Source organism: Durotheca rogersii, assembly GCF_024521655.1.
Source record: "Durotheca rogersii strain YMJ 92031201 chromosome Unknown GGS23scaffold_1, whole genome shotgun sequence".
Classification (NCBI taxonomy): Eukaryota; Fungi; Ascomycota; class Sordariomycetes; order Xylariales; family Xylariaceae; genus Durotheca; species Durotheca rogersii.
The window spans coordinates 577,619-592,994 of record NW_026251232.1 but is presented as its reverse complement, the minus strand read 5'-3'; the positions used below and the strand labels follow the sequence as shown (position 1 = coordinate 592,994).

Below are 15,376 nucleotides of genomic sequence, written 5' to 3'. Positions count from 1 at the left end.
CACCTAGACATATCCCGCAATGGCAAGCACATTGGTAGGTTCCCACCTAGTATTTGCGTCTTATGTGAAGTCGGAGGGTACGTGCCATACCTGTAATGGGCCTTACTCATAGGTGCTGCTGAGTAGTAGGTGTTGTACATAGATGCCCACATCCCCCTTAAACCTTAGAACCCGCTAACCCGCTATGCTGCATTATATGCCTATATACCTCTCTGATGTCGGTGCCTTAGGTACCAACCCAGGTACCCACCTAATCTGTAACTGATAATGGTCTCTGTGCTCCTCTTATCTGCCTGTTGCCCCTCCATGTTCTACTCATACATACTTCGCGCCCTACCCCTACCTCAGGGACCTCTCTCCAATGCAACTTGGATTGGCGGGTAATTCTCACCATCTCAACCACATCCCACACACAGCATACCAACCCCCAGGAGACAACCTGCCTGTATGGGACGAAGCTGAAGCTGAAGCTCGCCCTCGAATCCTGGCGGCCAATCAACGACAACGTGCGCATAAGCAGGTCAGGTCACGTCCGTCTCAGTAGACCACCAGTAGACCATGGCTGAGACCTCGTTGCCGTCGTCTATCTCAGCCCTCGCACCCCGTCCGCTCCCGCTTCCCCGAATCACTATCCGCTTTTGTACCCAGTGCAAATGGATGTTAAGAGCCGCATACGTAAGTCGAGATCGATCTGCCCCGAGATCGATCTGCCTCGAGCACGTCTTGTCCCTTCTACACACACCCCGATGCGATCTATTCGCCACAGAGAAAAAGCCGGCCTGTTGCAGATACTCTCCCCTCCCTTTCCAAATAACGACCAGTCTCACATGCGATTTCGGTGATGGGTATCATCGTCTCCTGATGTTGGCCATTGGCCCCACGAACCCCGCCGTGCTATTATCATATCGCCGCTCGCCTTCATATCTAGCGCCTCTTACTAGTCATACCTCCTCAACCGCAGCTTTAGCCCTGCCCTCGCTATGCTAACCGCGCCACTAGTTTGCCCAGGAACTCCTCTCGACCTTCTCAACCTCCCTTGGCGAAGTAGCTTTGCAGCCGGCGACGGGGGGAATCTTTGTCGTCGAGATCTACTATACCCCTTTTCCCGCCGCCACCGCATCCCGGTCGTTGGAGGCGCCAAGTAACAATATCGACGATGGCGGCAGAGACGGCGCTCCGATACAGATACAGCACCGCGTACTCTGGGACCGTAAGCTTGACGGCGGCTTTCCCGAGACTAAGGAGCTGAAGCGGCGGGTGCGCGACACCATAGATCCGGGCCGGGACCTCGGCCACGTCGATCGGCACTCCGGGACCGCGCCTTCGTCCACCGGCAAGACAGCCACGACCACGGCCACGGCCACGACCGTAGCGAACCAGCCAGGTACGCTGATTGGGGCTGGCGCAGCGGTAGGGGGGGCCGCTACATCATCTGTATCCGGCGGACGAGCGAGCGAGGCTTCTATCGGCCTGAACACCCACCCGGGAGGTCAAATCGGCGGAACGGAGACGGAGACGGAGACCGGACAGACCAACCATACCTCCCGGGGCGATTGCGAGGACTGCAAATAAAAAATTCACTACCTACCCCCCTCCCTGCCTCTTTGACTCGCCTCATCGATTCCGCAAACGGCGATGTTATACCTATAACCAGTATTATCGCAGGAAAAGGGTAAGCGGGCGGCCAAGTAACTGAGCAAGACTGGTACCCAATCACCAACCTGGCTACGGTCATATAGCCGAGCGCAGCTCTAATCAAAACGGCCGTGGTACGGCGATAGCTTAAGGCAGGGGCTGAAGGTACTATATCGAGATACCCGAGATGTAGGCACATAGGAAGGAGCGCCAGTCAGAGGCTTCCAGCTAGCTGTCGCCGAGCCGAGTAGGATATACTGCTGGTAGCGAAGCTTAGTGGGCAATCAAGGGATATGCGCTCTCGAAAGCGACTTCACGGATACTCCCCACCTCCACCATTCGCGGACGCATCGTACACAATGCATGCAGAACGGGGGAGAAGGGGGGGGGATGGAGGGGAGAGAGTGAAGAGCCAGAGCCAAAGCTAGTCTATACACAACCGAGGGAGGCCCTATGGGAACCCTCCGCACTCTCCCCTCCCTGTCGAGAAAAGACGAATCAGTTTTCCCAGATATCGATCGGTCGCCTCTCACCACGTACGTGATTCCGAGTTGAGCCAGTTAACTCGAAGCCGAGCCTTCTAAAGCACCGGGTACCTGACCCTCCCCCCCCACTAACGGTCCCACCCTACCGGACTTAGCTATATAGACGGCTCGGCGGCCTGGCGTAAACCCGGAACAAGGACGAGGATCTCTCGATCTCTGATAGGTAGATAGGCAACTGGGGCTCGGGCTAGGGGAGGTCGGGGTTCGCTCGCTCGTTTGCTCGATCGCGACGCCACCGCCGCCACCAGCACGACCTCCGCCGCCGCCACGGGCCGGCGATCCTTTGGGGGGGAGGGGGAGGAGGGGAGATCGGATCGGCCACTTGATTGCCCTCCTGGCCCCTGCCTGCGTGCTGTACGCGCAGAGGAGGTCGGGCTTAGGTGCCTTAGCGCAGCCCCGCCCCGCATCGGCGTAGGCAGGTTGATGACGGGGTGGACGTACGGACGGGAGGGGAGAGGGGGGGTTGCTGCGCTCGACGTCGTCGTCTCATGCTCGTTGCTGCGTGTGTCTCGCGTATTCGCGCTGCGAGCGAGGCACACTGGCTTGGCGCGCATGCGTGCGGGACGTACGGTAACAATGCGTACATATACCTAGAGACGGCAACCCATGTACGGGTGCCTGTATATTTCCGGCATTTGAGAGAGGTGATCTATACAGGCAGGTAGGCAGGTACCTGAGATAAGCGCACGCAGAGAACACGCACGCGCACGCGCACACGAGGCACCTTGCTCCTGAACTTATCTTCGCATATACGAACATCCCCTACCTACCTGCCTACCTACCTCCCTACGCACAGCGTGCTGTCTGTGTAACCCGCTCGGCCTGGCTAACCTCCCCGCCTCCCCGCCCACCGAGTCTTGTCTACTTACCTATCTATCTGACCCGTCTGCCGGCCTTAACCCTATCTAGCCGAGAGAGGGCATCCGGTGGTCGTCGTCTATCTGCACGCGCGCGCACGCACGTTACGCGGATAGCGAAGGAGGTGGGGAGGGGGAGGGGCGTTATACGCGCGCGAGGGCCGAGACCGGCCCCGGAACCGGGGTAGGTCGGGAGAGAGAGGAGGGGGGGGGGGGGGAAGGGCGCCGAAATGCAAGGGCATGAGGGAGGGGGAATGGATGGATGGATGGATAAGCGGATAGGTGAGGTAGGTAGGCTGGTAGGTGGGTTGAAGCGAAGCTGGAGGGGTAGGAGAGGCGAGCGAAAGAGAAAAAAAAAGGGGGGGGGGGAGAGGGGAGGGGGAGGCGAAAGAGGAAGACAGAGAGAGAGAGAGAGAGCGCGAAGAGGGAGATTAGGTTAGGCACCTCTACCCTACCCCCTTTAGGTGCGTATGGGGTTATGTACCTATGCAGGTAAGTACAGCTCGATACTGCACCGAGGCACGGACGGATGCGGGCTCGCCTGCGTGTGCGTTATGTACGTATGCGAGTATGCGCGTAGGGTCAGCCAGGCGGCGGCGCACGCGCGCATGGCACCGCATGTAAGTAGGGACCTCTGGGAGGGGGAGGGGGGCGTGAGAGGAACCCCTGGGATCGGCGGCGGCGGCCTGCGACTGGAGCAAGGGGGGGAGGAGGGCGCATCTCTCTCTCGTCTCTCTCTCTCGCTGCACCGGCGGCGACAACCTGTCGTCCTGCATGCCATCGCAGCGACGCAGGCGGACCAAGAGGGAACCGGGGAAGGCCAGGGGGGGTTGGCTACCTACCTACCTACCTATCTACCTCCTAGGTAGGTAGATAGGAGCAGCAGCGGGAGGAGAACTGCGCCGGCGCCATGCACGTCGAACATTGTCTGCACGCATGGGCGCGCACATGGAGGCTGCGGGGGCAGCACGACGACGACGACGACGACGACGACAACGACGACGAGCGGCCGTATGCCTGCCTGCCTGCCTGCCTGCCGAGACGCAGCGAGCGCTGCGCGAGCAGGGCCCTGGCTGGCTGGCTGGCTGGCTGGACCGACGGGCGGAGAGAAGGGGCGCGCGCGCACGCAACGCAACGCGACGCAACGCAACTCCACGCACATAGGGACCGTGCCTGCGATCGGGGTCGCGCGCAGGCTGACAGACAGACAGATAGGGCCAGTCGCGTCGCCGGCTGCGCACCAGGGAGAGAGGGAGAGAGAGAGAGACTGCAGCGCAGAACTCGCTGACCGGCCGGCCGGCCGACTGGCTCGCTCGCTCGCACCTCTCGGGTGGCTGACCCTCCCTCCCCTCTGCTCTGTGTCCCTTCTCCTGCCCTGCCCTGCCCTGTCCCCCCTCCTCTCCCTCTCCCTCTCTCTCCTCTTCCATCGCGCTGCAGCGCATCTCATGCACCCACCTTACCTGCCCCATGGCCTTACTGATCTCCGTCTGCGCCTTCGGCCGGCCTGACCGACCCCACCCCAATCCGGCCAGCTGCTAACTCCCTCCTCCTCCTCCTCCTCCTCCTCCTTTCCGAGATCCCTCGCGGGCCTGCGCCGGTGCTGTCGTTGTGTACGACCGACCGTCTACGTTACATCGCGCTCTCGCTCTTCCCTCTGCTGCGTGCGTCTCTCTCTCTCTTTCTTTCCATCTCTCTCTCTCTATCCCCCCTCCCCCCCCCCCCCCCTCTCTCTCGCGTCTAGCCTCTCCCACCCTACCCCATATACCGCTACCCATCCCGCCAGTCAGCAGTTGAACCGAGCCGGTAAGCATGTAAAGCAGACGTAGAAGGAGAGAAGCATGTGTCCCCCCCCCCCCGCAAGGGTCGAGGTGACCGGGTCCGATGGGATAAGCAGGGCAACCTCGACGAGGTTAGCAGGCCCCGAATGCCCACCACCGCACCCAGCAAAAAAAAAAAAAAAAAACCACCACCGCCGCCATTCGGCACCGCCAATACCACCGCTCCCAACCACCACCACCACCACCGTACCAGCCAGGAACCGCAAACTCCCGAGCCGACGACGCGCTCTCCTTCCTCCCCTACCGTCTCCCCCCCCCCTCTCCCCACAGCTGTGCGCGCGCGAGCGAATCGATCTCCCTCGATCGCCCGCCTGCCTGCATTATACTTTCCCCCACCTCGAACCATCATCCCGCCTGATTCGACCCGGATCTCACCTACCTGCGCATGTACGTAGGGTCGCTCGAGACCCTCGCCGTTACTTTCCCCGTCGGCGTCGCTAATTGGGCGCGGACGAGGTAGGCGGGTTACCTGACGTGATGAGAGGGTCGTGATCGAGAACGGCGATAGAGAGCGAGAGAGACAGACAGAGACAGAGACACAGAGAGAGAAGTATCACTACCGCAGTTACTCTGTGTCACGATTCCTACTGCCGCTGCTGCTGCTGGTGTGGCTTGGCTTCGCCTCGCCTCGCCCCGCCGGCCGGCCGGTCGGCCGCGGCGACTAGCCCTAGCAAGCGGGAGCAGCGGGTGAGCCGGTGCCCGGGTTCGATGAAGCAGGCGTCCGGACCGGAGTGGGCGCAGGACGTAGAAACGTCTCTCGGCTTGGGATCGCACAGTAGAGGAGCAGCAGTGATACCGTCGTCCCTCTTCCTTACTCCCTCCCTCCCCTCACCCTCTTTTCGTCTCCTCTACTTGCTGCCTGCTGATGCTACGAAACCGTAAGTAACCAGGCGAATAAATATTGGAAACCAACACCGAGGTAGGAAAGAGAGATCGAGTACTAAATCTAGGCAGCAAGAAAATTATCTCCCCTCATACGTAGGTAGTTTCACCGACCCACTCTCTGACAAATGTTAGTAGCACCGGCGCTAGCAAGCTGGGTCTGGTCTTGTTAGAGTAGCAGATCATGGCATGAATTCGTAAGTTTCACGTCTGAGGGGAAACAAAATTAACTGTCTAGACTTGTTTCTCCCTCCCCCCCTTCTCTCTCTCCTGCCCCATACCTCTCCCTCTCTCCCTCTTCCTTCAGTCAGTCACCATGACCCCCCCCGTTCCCCAAAGGAAAAAAAAAGGCTGTGGAAGGGAAGGGGGAAAAGAGGAGGGGGGGGGGGGTCGAGGTTACTGACGGGACGGTCCAAATGAGAAAAAAAAACCTGATTTTATTCCTTTCCGTGTGTAATAGCAACAACCATCCATCCGTCAATTCATCTCTTTTTCATCCGTTCTCTAAGGTGGCCTGGGGACTACAGTGGTTTCACAAACAAGCGGCGCGTCAGATATTTGTACTCGAACAGCGTTATCGAAGCGCCCGTTGCGGTCGGAGGGAGGGGTGGGTGGGTGGCGGACACCGAGGAGGCAGAAGCGACGCCGGCATGGTCGTTTGGTCGAAGACAAGTATCGAGACTCGAACACGGGGTGTGGTGCCGAAGAAGGAAGCAACTTATCGGGAGCGGCCGAACCTAGAAGACGAGGAAGTTCGTATGAATGAATAGACACTCTTGGTTTAGGACTTGGATTGCTTTCTTGGAGATGCGAAACCGCTGCCTCCGAGGCCGCCATGGACGTACTTTTGTTTCTTCTCAGCAGGCTTGAGAATCTGGAGACGAGAGAAAAAATCATCAGCCGACATTCTAGATTTTCCAGTGTAGTAGTATAAAGGAAAGCAAACCTGGAAGGAACAGAGCAAGCTCTCGTCGACGCTCATCATAGCTCCGGCATTGTCGAACTCTCCACAGTAATTGGGGGCGCTAAACAGGGTAACCAGCTGTCGCTTCGAGAAGAACTCGTAACCATCTTCCACGACTTGGTGAGCGCGGCAGATCAGATCCATGTCGTGCTTCTGCAGGAACCGGGAAACCACATCAGGCCCGAACGTGAACGAGACGCCACGGTCGTTTTCGCTCCAACCAGTGATATCCTTATCGGGGTCAGACCATAGTAGATCGCAGAGCAGTCCGCAATCGGGAATCTAGAGAAGCCGTGTCAGCAACGAGCCCGGACCAGCTCTGGACGGAGCGACGGCTGCTGTCAGGAGTTCATCTTACATCAGTGGGTCGCATTACCCGACGGATCTGCTCCATCGAGTTGAGATCGGGGCTTAGACCACCGTGCATCGTGAAGATCTTTTCGTCGATGATTGCGGCGATCGGCAGGCAGTTGAAGCAGTCCGTGAACGTCTTCCATAGCTTGATGTTGTAGCGGCGCTTGCACTCGTCGTAGAACCCATAGATACGGTTGATAGACGCGCATTCGTGGTTGCCTCTTAAGATGAAGAAGTTCTCGGGGTACTTGATCTTATAGGCAAGCAGGAGGCAGATGGTCTCGAGGGATTGTTTGCCACGGTCGACGTAGTCGCCGAGGAAGAGGTAATTCGCCTCGGGCGGGAAGCCGCCGTACTCGAAGAGACGTAGGAGATCATAGTATTGGCCGTGGATATCGCCGCAGATCTATCGCACGAGGCACACCAAGCTGTTAGTAATGTGTGTGTTTCACTCGGGGCAGGGGGCGGCGGAAAGAGTGGCTAGGTCGCCAATGAAGTGCAGACATACCTTGATGGGAGCCTCCAGCTCGAGAAGGATTGGCTGGCTGATAAAGATCTCCCTAGCCTTTGTGCAGAGGTACCGGATCTCGGTCTCTAGAAGCTGAACCTGCTTCCCAGGCCGGCTCCCACGCACCTCGAGGAGGCGGTCGATGATCGAGTCTAAGTCAACGTCGTTATGATCCGCCATCGTAAGTTCCTGACCTGCCAGGTAGTTGGCCAATGAAAGTCGACAAGCGTGGAATCAGGGCCCTAAGGTGGTAGGGTGGCAACCGCGGTGTGTAGATTGCGGTGGTGCCCCAAGTTAAACGAGGATACACTTCGTAGGCCTGATCGCAGTGGGAGATATCAGTACGAGCCGATACAACATCACCGTTAGAGCAACGGAGGCATCGGCACGAGGCCCGATAAGACGAGAACCGGGGTTGGGCCCGGAGAGGTGAGAAAAAGAGGGGAGGGGGGGCGAGGAGATTTAATAAGGGCAGGATGGGGAGGAGGAGGAGGAGATGGTGATGTTGATGCCGATGCTGATGTTGTTGATGAAGAGGCAAGAGGAGGATAACCAGATGGGTTTTTAGGTAAGGTGAGGTGACGACAAGGTGAGTGGGGAAGAGGGGCCTGCGGATTTATGGAGGCCAGACCAAAAAAAAAAAAAAGGGAGAAGGAAAAGACTCACAATGAAGTGATCTCAACAAGCAACAGAGCTTAGCAACGAAGCTCGACGCCTTGCACTGGAGATTCCCGTACAAGCGTCTGGCAGCAACTGGGCACTGGGGAATATAAGATCAGGTCTTGCAGCCTCGACGGAATCGAGATTGCTTCGTCTCCTTATCGTTGTGCGCCTTGCAGGCCGCAACACCAGCGGTGATGGCTTCGCGGGGAGTCGATCGGAAGAATGCGCAGAGGCGTCGTATTGGGGAGTGTGGAACGTGAAACCGGGCCTACCACATCCACGAAAGGATGCAATGGTAATTCAATAGAACGGGCACAATTTACTGCGTCGTGGTCGGGCCTAGAATCCGGCACTGGACTCGATGCTACTCGCGAGCCGTAGCAGATAGCGGGCGGGAAGGAGGCGGGAATTGTTGGGAGGAAAATTGGGACAAACGTCGTCTGTCACGCTCGGTAGGCCGTCGAGGGGGGAGGTAATGTCGGTCAGTCGCCAGAGAGTAGAGTAGAGCTGGACACAAGGAGGCAGCGCGTGCTGCGCCGTGTGCGTGTGTATATGTAGGTGTGCGTGGGAGGATGAGCAAGAGTAGGGAGTGCGAGGGTGTGTTATGTGGTGACAATAACACAAAGCAGGCAATTCCCGGAGCGGATTTGCTGGCGCCGTGGAGAGGCAACTGGCTGGAGGCAGCGGAGGAGGAGGAAAAGCGGTAGCGTCCTGTCCTGGCCCGACCCGTGCACGCTTTTCAAAACAATGCAGGCGGAGGAAGAGAGAGAGAGAGAGAGACAAGAACGAGAGGGGGTGGGATAACACTTGTTCTCGTCTTGGGCGGAACGAAGGTTAGAATTGAGTGTCGCAGCGGTCGGCCGGGATCCAATGCTGGCGGCGACAGATAAAATAAATAAAAAAAAGAAGCGGTGCACAACGACACAGCAGTACGGACTTCGTGGTTGGGAGAGGAGTCGTGTATGGAATGCGTGGTCGTGGTCCTGTCGCGGGGTCTGCGAGGAAGAAAAAAAAGGGAAGAGAGAAGGTCGAAGGGGACCAGAGCCGACGGGAAAGGTCAGAAGACACCGATCAGATCCAATCTGGCGGACGGGTTGCTGCGCTGCAGAGACTGCAAGTGGTGGGAGGAGAGGGAGGAGGAAGGGAAGGGGAATCGGGGGGGAAGACAGCAGTACGCGGCCACTTGCGGGCGCAGGACAGACTTGAGACTGCGACTCTTTTGCTGCTATACGACCAACTGCTAACCCGCCCACCGGCCTGGCTACAGTAGGAGGAGGTAGAGGTAGGTAGGTATTGTTATGGTGAATGGAACACCCCCATCGACTAAGGTTGTCGACAGCGAGATACTTTGGGGTACGCGTATCGTGGTGGAGGGTGGCTCCAGGTGTGTGCTACCTACGTGCGCGGGCAGTAAATGTACCTCAGGTCAGGTACCTGTTTCCGTACCATGTAGGTACCTATTCGGTGGTCGAGTACCTCTAGTAGAGACGGGTACCTGCCCACAGCTGCTAATACCGCCCTTTGGTTAGGTATATAGGTACCTCCTCGTAGCCGCCCCCAAGCCCGCCCTGCCAACCACTTGAAACCCAACACCAAGCCGAGATCCAGATCCGTCTGCGTTGGTTAAGTGCATATATCGGGTATCTATGTAACTACAGTGCATAGAGACCCTTAGGGTCGACAGCAAGGCAGGAGCTGATCGCACAGGCAGCCCGAGAACCTGAACCTCAGGTAGCCACGAGCTGTTACCTACGAGATACGCCTAATCCTGAGGCATCTATTGAATAACCTTCAAGTACTTACCTAACCTACCTACCTAGACCTAACCTCATATCCGCCTACATTGATTGTCTACCGGGTAGGTATCTACCTAGGTAGGTCTACCTAGACCTACGTCGATGCCTAATCGAATCAACATGTATACCTACCTAGGTACCTAGGTACGTGCTGGCGATTATTCGGGGTTGGCCACCTCCTCGGATTAAGCAGCGCATCTTTATAGTATGCCAGAACGGCAGCGCCACTTTGACCAATAGCCAGGTGCAGATACTTCGCATACCCTAGACCCCTTTTCCTGTTCCTACGTATAAAATGACGAGTCCTATACGAGGCGTATGTAGACCTTTCTACATGGGCTCTAGACCGCAGGTGGTTTACCTCACACAGCAGGAAGGCTACCTCGTAGAAGCACGTAGAGGTACATACCCAGGTAGGTCGCGATCAGGTACCTTTAGCTTCAGTACCTACTATAACACGCCAGGTAGTGGTACCTCGGGAGGTGGGCCACATGGATGTCCCGCCTTACCGTCAAGTTATTCGCACCCCTACCTGTCGACCTCAGATAGGCGATGGTTTCTCGACGAGAATGACGAATCTGAAGCCCTCAAAATAGAACATGCAACTGCAGCATGTATGTACGTATAGTATGTACCTCCCATCTCAGGGACTCGAGCCTGCTTATGCGTCTAGACCAAGTACCTAGGTACCTGTAGATTGTTCTTCCCGCTTTGCTCCGCACCCGCGGGAGACATTAATATCTCCTGTTTGCAATCGGGTTCTACGGCCCCATTGTTAAATGGTTCTCCCTCCCCAACGTTAGCCTATTACTAATCGCACTAGATTAAGCACCTGACGCAGACGCATACATGTGCGTAGGCACCTAAGTACCTACCTACCTACCTACCTAGGTACCCAATACCTACCTCCACCTACCCACAGAGCTGGGCAGAAGGGGAAACGGGGTTGGCTAGATTCTGCCCGAGACGTCGTACCCTTAGGGCCCAAAAAGGGGAGCAGGTGGGGTTTCAGACGTAGGTCCCTCTTACTACGAGGTACCTACCTACCTAAGGTAGAGGGGGACTTGGGGAAGACGACAAAGAGAAAAAAACAATTGGTGAAATGGAAGTTCAGAACAAAAAAGGCCATACTTTGGTGGTAAGGTATATCATCCAAGTAAGCAAGTAACTACGGTACAGACCTACCTACAGGTACCTAGTACCTACACCTGTTGGAAGGGGGGACATTGAGGTTACATACATTAGGTTCCTAGAGGTATGTGGGTAGGTAGGTATCTGTAGGTGTAGGTACGTTGGAGGCGTTCCGGTTAGGAACATGTACCTAACGTAGTAGGTGTCTACCCAAGTTACCTAACCGTAGGTAGGTACTCGACCCGGCGTGCCTGCCGCGCGGTACGGGAAGGTATCTCAGATAAGAGAGCTCCGTTATCCTGGAGCGTTTCCCGTCCACCGCTTCCTTCGACTTCAACCTCGACTTCAACCTCAAGCCCAGCTTCAAGCTCGACCTCACCTCCGGATTCACAGTTTCACCCAAGCAGTGTGGCCCGCTGGGCAAAGGCAACGAATGCATTCGCCGAGGCAGCCACTTGGTATGTATCCTGCATTGACACGCCGCCGGCACGGCCCAAGACGTTTTGGCTACGTCGTAGAGGACAATTCTTCCCGCATCCCAACCCGGGATCACCACCACTGGCCAAACCCGACATCAATGTTTCCCTCCTGGCCTGCCTAATATATCCAACTATGCGTGTGCACATATGGATGGGATGCCTGGTTTCCTCTTAACCCCCCCCCCCCCCCTCCTCCCATTCTCGCCACAGCCTCCAAGCGAGCCAACCCCTCCTCCATGCCGACCTCTCATCTGACCTCCTCAAGTATTGGCCTGGGGAGGGTCGTCTCCGGCGCCGCTACTGGCGATGTTCTCGCTCATCTGTGGACCGACGTGTGTTCCCAGTCTTATGTATACCACAGCAATACCGCACTCTCCAACCTTACTTACTTACCTACCCAGTCCCAATTCATCCCTCCCGCTCGACCAACCCGTTCTCTCCGTGCTCGCACGTACAGCTTTTGCCCATCCTTGAGGTAGGGGGGAGACGGGTGGATCCATACAGGACCGGGCTCGGGTTGGGAAGGCCGGTCTGCTCCATTCACGCACTACCGCGTTTCCCACATGCGCCAACCCGTTTGCATTCGCCTTCTTACAGGCTACCGGCTTGTTGACCTCTCTCGGACGCTCACTCGACGCCTGTCCCGAAAGAACTCCACGTGTACCAGCTTTCGGGCAGCTTGTCGGGGTGCGAGTTCGCAATGGGGTCCCGGGGGCGGCTGGTGTAGTGCCTCCGGCGGACCAGAGATCAGACAGCTACCCTATCTGCCTGTTGTTCCCCCCTAGTCGTGAATCTACCCGGCGATCTGCTTGGCCCACTCCGCTGGTGTCTCTCTCGCTTGGGGTCGTGTTGTTTCTCCCTATCTGCCTTTCCCTCTCCCCCTCTCTCATATCTCGAAATGCACCACATCAAGTCGCCGCGGCGTTCATGATATGTACGCAACGTTACCGTATAGCGAGTGGATGTGTCATATTCTGCCCCGGATTTGATGGTCTGGCTAAACATCAGAAAACTGCCAAGGAGAACAACCGTGACGGCAATTTCATGATGCCAATCGATTTCCTATGCAAGACCCTTCGCTGGCTCGCTTTCCCACGTCAGCTGCAGCATCGACTACAACCGTGCTTCGATCTCGCGCTCCCGATCGGCGTCTGCGAAGAGCACCTGATCGGCCCATTCATCCATGGATGCATCTTAAGGGTCAATTACGTGGGCGACTCGACAAGCGGGGGGGCCAGGACACGGCCAATTTCAGTGGTGAGTGCCAGATAAACAATTAGGAGAGCAAACCAGCTCTCAGGTTCCTACTGACACTGGCGAGGTCGGTCTGTAAAGAGGAACAATGTTTCCTTCCGGTCGGAACGTGTCCAGCCCTCTTTCTGAGGAGACGTGGCAAGCCAAACTTCTCGGCCTTCTCCGGCCGCCTTTGTTCTCTTTACTTCATCTCTACCACAGAACGAGGTCGTCTGGCTTGGTTTCCTCCCCCGTGCTCGGCTCTCCTCTGGCATTTGGCTCCCTTGGGGCGCCTGTGGCTAGCTGGATCTCGCCGTTTGCCTCTTTAGCCGTCGAGATTACTTACGACTAGCAGCATGTTGTGCGTGCTGCCTACGGAATCGTTGTCGAGTGGGAGGCCGATCCTTAAGCGAGAAGAGTGGTCTACACGACAGCCAACCGTCGTAGCTTAGGCAGCCCACTTAACAGTGTGGGCTGCAGACGGCCTGCAGGAAACCAGATGTTGTAGCCAAGTCCCGAGGCGTTGAGTGGAAGCTTTCAGATCGCCGTGGCTCGCTCCATCCAACTGTGGCACTTCTCTATCCCAGCCGGCGATGCTCTTCTCACGATCGAGTCACATGATCTACGCCTAGACGCACGCAATTACAGCCTCGAGCACATATCGGTCTTTCGCTCATCGTGGTGGTGTCGATTGGACGTGGTGTTGAGACGGCTGGTTAGTTCGCCGCTTCAGCAACCATTAGACACGAATCTCTCTTATCCTAGAAGATAACGACTTACCAGTGTCGGGTTTTCAGTGTGACAGCCCCCACTAGGTGCTAAGTCGCAGTAGAAAGAGAGTGTGAAAAGGCGCCGAGCGAAGTAGCTGAGAGACACCCAATCCCACACACCTTGGGTTGTTCACCAGCTACCTGTCCGCGAGGAAACCTGAGCAGCAGGCCCCAGAAGTCGACATCCAACCGAGGTGAAGTCCACCGTCAGGCCTGCCGGCTCGCACGGCTCAACGAAAACACCCCGCTCTCTCCAACTCCAAGGAGATATCTTCATTGCAACTCCACGAATTTAATATATATTGGGGGGCTGAAGAGGAGATGTGTTCGATGTCACTTTCCTTGTTGAGGAATCAACCACAACATGATTAAGGGGCAGGTAAGTAGCCTCCGTTGTTCGCAGTAGATGACACGTAGTCGGCCCTCTACCGCCTAAGCATTTAATAGGCACCCGCAGGCGAAACAATCTCGGTTACGTGCGACCTATCTTCACCCATCTTGACATGCGTAGCATAAGTGTTGCGCTCACGCTGTCGATAATGAGATCGACCTTTCGCTAGAACCTCGCCGGGCTGTACAACCCACGTATCAAGCGGTCAGGGCGATTGGAGAATTATTCATTCTTACAAACATTGAGAGATCAACGTCAAACCCCACGCCTGGGGGATATCATCAGAGGCGCGTGATTCTATCGGCTTGATTTTATACGCGCACGCGGCGGCTGCCGCCGGAATAGCTGAGACGCGCCCCCAAAGCGAAGCACACCTCTCGTAGCAACTTCATGCCGAGAAAGACCCAGTACGACCACACGTGTCCGGTACTCGTGGGTTGGGGTTGAGATCTATGCAAGGGGTGCTGGGAGAGACCGAACCGAAAGCAGATGGGCATTGTCTTGGTAGAAGCCAGATTCGCGTATGGCTGGCGTGGTTTACTTACCTATAACATGAGCTATGATCGTGCCACCCATTGCAGCAACCGCCTGGCAGACAGCTATCTGGAAGAGATGGCGATAGGAAGGGGCATGTCTGAGGGACGATCGTAGTCTAGAGCTGCGGGGAATGGTACCGAAGGGAGCATTGCCGACCGTGTTGGGATAGAAGGGGATGATGCTACGAAGGCAAAGTGGATGGCCGAGGCCGACTTCAGGAAAATGCGGTGTAAATGCCCATAGATAGGATTATGGGCGTTGTGTTGCTGATCTCCGTGCCTGGCCGCCGGTACTAGTTGCCTACATCCTGAGACATCTGAGTTTGGTCAGAGCGAGTTGTAACGACAACGACAGCGACGAGCGCGATAATGCTTCACATTCCCGAGCCACGCCTACTCCGGAGGCCTCTACGCCCGTTATCATCCGCAAAACTTCCATTCCGTCGAATACTCTGGAAGCCAACACTCGCAATCATGAAGGAATGCTAGGCTTGCACGGTCGCGAATGGGTGGAGTCCTGGTGCTAATAGCCCGGCATATTAGCTCCAGAACGAAGCTCCTAGCCCGGTCAAACTTGGATTGTTCTTATTCGCCTGCATTGCCCACCAACTCACAGTCATGCTTTTCCTAGAACGGCACCTCGCAAGGCATGTCGACCACGTTTCGTAAGGACACAGAGGACTGGGACAGGGTAACTGATCATCCCCACCATCTCTAATCTAGATGCCGCCATAGAAGGCCTCGACCCGGAAAGCCCCCCTATGCCGTTCCCTTGGTGGCAAAGTCGGTGCCGA

General features: G+C 56.7%; 2 protein-coding genes across 2 annotated transcripts; one reads left to right on the top strand and one right to left on the bottom strand.

Moving 5' to 3' along the window:
- The first annotated feature begins 261 nt into the window (after positions 1 to 261).
- GGS23DRAFT_543577 (Rdx family-domain-containing protein) lies at positions 262 to 2,015 on the top strand. The gene is made up of 2 exons (XM_051514854.1): positions 262 to 675; positions 1,000 to 2,015. The coding sequence occupies exons 1-2, from the start codon at positions 559 to 561 to the stop codon at positions 1,570 to 1,572; spliced, it is 690 nt and encodes a 229-aa protein (XP_051376716.1). The 5' UTR covers positions 262 to 558; the 3' UTR covers positions 1,573 to 2,015.
- Positions 2,016 to 6,538: 4,523 nt separating this feature from the next.
- GGS23DRAFT_601962 (Serine/threonine-protein phosphatase PP1) lies at positions 6,539 to 7,763 on the bottom strand (the record flags this gene model as incomplete). Its single annotated transcript, XM_051519252.1, has 4 exons — positions 6,539 to 6,631; positions 6,704 to 7,003; positions 7,080 to 7,481; positions 7,584 to 7,763. The coding sequence occupies 4 exons, from the start codon at positions 7,761 to 7,763 to the stop codon at positions 6,539 to 6,541; spliced, it is 975 nt and encodes a 324-aa protein (XP_051376715.1).
- Positions 7,764 to 15,376: the final 7,613 nt, after the last annotated feature.

Coding starts and splice junctions, on each gene's coding strand:
- GGS23DRAFT_543577 (XM_051514854.1), top strand. CDS start 559: ATGGCTGAGACCTCGTTGCCGTCGTCTATCTCAGCCCTCGCACCCCGT. Junction 676..999: donor GGATGTTAAGAGCCGCATAC/GTAAGTCGAGAT, acceptor CCGCGCCACTAG/TTTGCCCAGGAACTCCTCTC.